The sequence below is a fragment of the Arachis ipaensis genome, chromosome B03 (genome assembly GCF_000816755.2).
Source record: "Arachis ipaensis cultivar K30076 chromosome B03, Araip1.1, whole genome shotgun sequence".
NCBI lineage: Eukaryota > Viridiplantae > Streptophyta > Magnoliopsida > Fabales > Fabaceae > Arachis > Arachis ipaensis.
The window spans coordinates 11,543,099-11,549,028 of record NC_029787.2 but is presented as its reverse complement, the minus strand read 5'-3'; the positions used below and the strand labels follow the sequence as shown (position 1 = coordinate 11,549,028).

General features: G+C 31.9%; 2 protein-coding genes across 3 annotated transcripts in view; both read left to right on the top strand.

Moving 5' to 3' along the window:
* Positions 1–406, top strand: part of LOC107632460 (4-coumarate--CoA ligase 2-like) — a 3,399-nt gene extending 2,993 nt beyond the window's left edge. Inside the window, exon 4 of the mRNA XM_021118146.1 lies at positions 292–406. Within this exon, the coding sequence (XP_020973805.1) occupies positions 292–392 (101 nt within the window). The 3' untranslated portion in view covers positions 393–406. The remainder of the gene's footprint in view (positions 1–291) is intronic.
* On the top strand, positions 1,419–5,295 carry LOC107632461 (subtilisin-like protease SBT4.3). 2 transcript variants are annotated; one of them, XM_021118145.1, is made up of 10 exons: positions 1,419–1,559; positions 1,647–1,744; positions 2,142–2,239; positions 2,344–2,493; positions 2,624–2,726; positions 2,825–3,332; positions 3,591–3,913; positions 3,994–4,114; positions 4,307–4,526; positions 4,616–5,295. In XM_021118145.1, exons 1-10 carry the CDS (start codon positions 1,476–1,478, stop codon positions 5,137–5,139), a joined length of 2,229 nt encoding a protein of 742 aa, XP_020973804.1. In that variant the 5' UTR covers positions 1,419–1,475; the 3' UTR covers positions 5,140–5,295. The 2 variants fall into 2 exon arrangements, with proteins under 2 accessions (XP_020973804.1, XP_016191623.1); XM_016336137.2 differs by having other exon boundaries at positions 1,420–1,559; positions 4,003–4,114.

Here is a 5,930-nt window from a genome sequence, read left to right as displayed (position 1 = left end):
CCATCAGCTTTTTCCTTTTTTATCTTTTCAAAAATTGAACCAATATATTAAAACGGATTGGATAATAATTTTCTTATTTTTACAATTTCACAATATTTAAAGATATAGTATATAGTAGAATGAAGAGCACCAAACAACAATATTTGGATTTAATTATTTTTAGAGGAACTCTTTTATAAATTGAACGGCAAGTTACTATCTTTTTAAATTTGATGTTCTTAATTTCATGTTTTTTCTTTGACACATGATACTTTATGATTAAACAATTAATGTAAAAAATATATTGTGTAGGATACCTGAATAATGAGAAGGCGACAGCAGAAGCTATTGATGAAGAGGGTTGGCTTCATACAGGTGACATTGGGTATGTGGATGATGATGATGAGCATTGAGCTGTTGACTGCATAAATTTATTTTTTTTAAAAGAAAAAATAAGTTCAACACACTAGGTGAAGTATACATAAATTAAAAAAATAAAATAAAATAATTTTTATGTTATTTCTGGTATAACTATCAACAATATGAGTTAGTTTTCATTTTATTCTCTAGAACAACAAAATGACCTAACAACATAATCTACCTCATCGGTTGCCTTGTTTTATAAAATAAATTTATTGTTACATATTTAGATATTTCATATAACTGAGAAGAATTTTTTTAACCATTTTTTTCTATGTCTTTTTTTAAAGACATCGTCCTTCAACTCTCAAAGTGTTCTTTTATGGATCTTAGGATGTTTCAAACATGACCCACATGAGTAATTCATGTGCACCACACTTACCGAGCATACTCATACGTAATAATTAAATATTATACAGATTCAATTTTCTTGTTATACATAACACAAACATTATCATTCCGTTCAATGATATCCAAGCTACTCAAATGATCTTTTGTATTAACTCAACCTATTAGTACAATCCAAGTGAACAGCTTTTTTCTATAAATTATGACTAACCTTTCTTTTTTTAAAAGAAAAGAAAAAAGAAATTGAGTAACCTAAATATCAAGGATTGGTTATAAAATTATTTAAAAATATCTTTATTAATAACTAATTTATTATGTTTATATTTCATTGTTTATTATTCTCTAATTTATTATGTTTATATATTCTTCATGAAACAAAAAAAGATTAATTAATTAAAATGTGGTAAAACAGAGATAGGCATTTGCTTATAAAGAAAAATATTTTGTTGTCTAAAAAAAAGATGTGGATGTATCTGTCTTATTTTAATTGCACTTTAGCTTATTGAGCTCATCACAATTGTTATGGGCCATTTTTCTCTCAATGAGTGAAGGAAAGGGTATTTCTCTAAATGTTAACTTTCACCTTTCAGTTATTTCAAGAGATCATAATTTGCTCAACTAAGTAATTAAGTTTATATTTCCATTAATAATGTAAACTCCTATAAATCTTTATTTAATTTCAGTTTTGAGAAAATTAAAGAAAAGCAAAAACTTAATTAGAACAAAAAATGACTAAGCCAGCAGAGTCACTTTTTTTCACTCTCTTGTTCACAATTTCATTGCTGATGCATGCACAGTCTTCTTACAAACAGGTATATTAGTACAAGCTATTTTCAATTTAGTGTATACAATAATTAACAATAAATGCAAAAATCATAAAGTGTTATATGTATATGCAGATATATATTGTGTATATGGGGGAGAAGAAGAATAATAACTGGGATGAATTCTCCACACAATCATTGCATCATTCCATGCTATTAGAGGTTCATGAAAGGTTATAAAATTTTCTTATGTGCCTATCAATAATTAATAAATTTAAAAGTTTGTTTCCCTAATATAATTTTGGATTAGATAGGTCACTTTATCAGTATTAATATAATTTTTAATATACATGGATAAAAATATTTTTAATCAATTTTGTTATAAAATAATTAGATAAAAAAAATATCATTGTAAGATAAATTAGTCTTCGAAAAAAGAATTAATCCAAAAACTTTTATAATAATAGACAAAATTTTATATCTAATTTTTTTTAGGGAACCAAATTGGGTGCTTACACTAAAAGTTATTATAAGATGCTATATTCATAATTATGATACAAATATTCCAAAAGCTTTCATTATTCAATATAGTTATTGAGGAAGTTTAGCACTTGAAAATTGTGATTGTAGCATTGATGCAGCAAAGGAGTCATTGATTTACAGTTATGGAAGAAGCTTTAATGGGTTTGCAGCTATGCTATCTGAAGAAGAAGCTGCTATAATTTATGGTAAACCTGTCATTAAATTTAAGAATTAAGACAGAAAATGCATACAAGCTTGCTCATTGATTTACTCAAAAAAATGATTAACTAATATCATATTTTATGTGTAGATATGGAAGAGGTAGTGTCAGTTTTTCCAAACCTAGGATTGGAGCTTCAAACAACAAGATCATGGGATTTCATGGGATTCACTGATGATGCATCCAAGCTTACACCTCCTTTTGATGGAAGAAACATCATCATTGGAATGTTTGACACAGGTCAACAACTCAATATTCCTTCTATTTCAAAGTATACTAATTTGTTACATTGATTAATCAAATCGATCTGAAATGAGAAATAGTAGTACTAATAGGATTATTCCATTTGGATTGTGTCATGAACTTGAAGGAATTTGGCCTGAATCCGAAAGCTTTAATGATGAAGGACTAGGTCCACCACCTAAAAAATGGAGAGGAAAGTGCCAAACAGAACATAACTTCACCTGCAATAAGTATTAAGCACTTTTTTTCATTTTAGTTTTCTAAGATAACATTGGAGTTTGAACAATCAATTGTGACAAACTGAAAAATGAATGTGAAATGCTGACAGTAAGATCATTGGAGCCCGGTATTATCAGAGCTTTGGTCTTGAAGACCAATTTAAATCAGCAAGAGATGAATCTGGCCATGGAAGCCATGCTGCATCAATTGCGGCCGGAAGAGAGGTTGTGGGAGCCAATTACTTTGGCCTAGCTAAGGGAACTGCAAAGGGTGGATCACCTAATGCCAGAGTTGCTGTTTACAAAGTGTGTTGGAACATGGCATGCTATGCTGCAGATATCTTAGCTGCTTTTGATGATGCAATTGCGGATGGGGTCGACATTATATCGGCCTCATTTGCAGGATACTTGCAGTCGAGGTTCTTGTTCAATCCAGTAGCAATTGGATCCTTTCATGCTGTGAAGAATGGAATATTAACCATAGCAGCTGCTGGTAATCAAGGTCCACAAAGAGGAGGTTTAGCTAATCACCCTCCTTGGATACTAACTGTTGCAGCTAGCACCATTTACAGAAAATTTGTGACACCTTTGGTTCTAGGAAATGGAGATGTAATCACAGTAAGTAATTCTTCTTTTTGTTTGTGTATCATAAATTTGTCTTTCTCTTTCTCAAGACAAATTTCTCAACTATTTTTGTCTTGAGACAATTATCAAACAGAGTCTCTCAGAACATCAAACACTCTTGTTTCATTTTGATTACTATTATTTGTATATTGTGATGGTGAATGCCCTTTTTGAAAATCTAAATATTGATGTATATTTAAGAAGAGATTTCAGTTATGGAATAAATGCATTATTAGTTATGAAACTATGCAGGCAAATTCTATCAATACTTACAATGTTAAGAACATATCATATCCTTTGATTTTGGGAGGAGATGCTACAAACTTTTCAGCCAATTACATTCCCAGAGAGTCAAGTCTATGCTTCCCTGGCTCCTTAAATTCAAAGAGAGTTAAAGGAAAGATTGTCCTTTGTGAAAACAGTGAGGGTGGCGCCGGAGTCGAAATGGCAACTGGGGCAGGGGTCATAGCCCCAAATCGACCACAACAAAACTATGCTGAGAATTACCTCTTCCAAACAGCAAGTATCAGTAACAAGGAGATCTCAAAAGTATCACAATACATCAAATCCTCTAAGTAAAATCATACCATTCTTATATTCTATATAAAACTTTGGCATAAAATGAATTTACAATAGTACTAATTATTCAGGTTAGTTTATGCAGTAAACCAAAGGCAAACATAATGTTTAGTGAGACCATGGAGGACAAGGATGCTCCTTATGTAGCAAGTTTCTCAAGTAGAGGCCCCAACATTTTTAATCATGACATTCTCAAGGTATGTAATCAATAAAATGGATCACTATATATCTATTTACACTGTCTGTTTCAAAAATAACTGTCAAACTAGACAAAATGCTATACTAAAGAAACTCCATGTATTTGGATAATTTAATACCTATGGTATGTTAATTTCTCAAATGTAACACTTGATTCAAATTGATAGTTATTTCAATATTTGATTTGACAGCCTGATCTTTGTGCTCCTGGGGTAAATATTCTTGGAGCATGGTCTCCTATTGCATCACCTTCCATGTTTAGTGGAACTGAAGATCTTAGGAGTGTTGAATACAATATTATCTCTGGAACTTCAGTGTCTTGTCCCCATGTTACCGGCGCCGCGGCTTATGTTAAGGCCACTCACCCAACCTGGTCCCCTGCAGCTATCAAGTCTGCACTCATGACCACAGGTATCGTCGCCTCATCGATTCCTTGCTTATTTACACATGAATCACATGTCAAAATGATTATATTCAAAGTGTTCTTGAATATAATGCAGCAAATCCTATGGACCCCAAAATGCATGAGTATGAGAAGGAATTTGCATATGGTTCTGGCCATGTTAGACCACTTTATGCAGTGGATCCTGGCCTAGTTTTTAATGCTACTAAAGAAGATTACAGTGACTTCTTCTGCAAGGAAGGTCCTAGAAATGGTTGTAAAAGCAGCAAAGCATTGAAACCATGGGATCTAAACTACCCTTCATTGTCACTAGCAGTGAAAGATGGGAATGCGATCAAGGGCAATTTCGTCAGGGCAGTTACAAATGTTGGCATGCCAAAATCAACCTATGATGTTATCATTGATGTGCCAAATATTCTCAAAGTCAAGGTGGAACCATCAACTCTTGCATTTTCTAAAGTTGGAGAAGAAAAATTCTTCTATGTGGAAGTCACAGGGCCAAGGATATCACAGGTTCCAATAATCTCAGGTTCCATAACTTGGGTTCATTTGAATCATATAGTCAGAATTCCAATTGTAGTTTACACTATCCTTCCATGGAATTCAGAAGTTCATCATTAAATCAGCACCTAAATTGAGCAAGAAAATCATATCATGTACTATATATTAAACAAATAAGATGGCCACTTGGCCAAATATATTGTATATTTAAGAAATATAGTCTCCATCGAAGAAGTTTAGCTATGTCAATGTAAAATAATTCTTGTTTGGTGTGTGTGTCTCTATCTATCTATCTATCTATCTATCTATCTATCTATCTATCTATCTATCTATCTATCTATCTGTAAGGTGATTCTAGTATAACTATGTTTCTGTGACTATTGTGACTATGATATTTTAAAAAGTATTGCTAAAATTAAAATAACGCTTTTTAATTGTTAAACAACGATCTTTAAAAAGTGTTACTTAAAAAAACTGTTACCAAAATATAAAAAGAAAGTGTGATTTTAATTTTAACAATACTTATATAATCACCGTAGTTACCATAATATAGTCATGCTAGAATCCAATATATATATATTTGCTACGATAATTATGGTTAGGGGTGGTAAACGGGCCGGTCCGCGTAACCCGCTGAAAAAGGCGGATTGGACTGGAAATTTGAAACCGTCAAACTTAAAAATTCCGCTTAACCTGCATCGCTTAATCCGTAAGTTTTGGCGGGCTTCGGCGGGGCAAAGCGGGCTTCCTCGCTAGGCCAGGCGTTTTTTTTGTCAGGACCATTTTTTTACAAATTTTTATGATGTTATTGATCTACAAGAGGATGAAGATGATAATTAAAAATGTTCTAAGTTATATTTTGGATTATGTTGATGTTTGATTGATTATAAATTTGAAGATGTTTAATTATA

Coding starts and splice junctions, on each gene's coding strand:
- LOC107632461 (XM_021118145.1), top strand. CDS start 1,476: ATGACTAAGCCAGCAGAGTCACTTTTTTTCACTCTCTTGTTCACAATT. Junction 1,745..2,141: donor CTATTAGAGGTTCATGAAAG/GTTATAAAATTT, acceptor TTGTGATTGTAG/CATTGATGCAGCAAAGGAGT. Junction 2,727..2,824: donor CATAACTTCACCTGCAATAA/GTATTAAGCACT, acceptor AAATGCTGACAG/TAAGATCATTGGAGCCCGGT.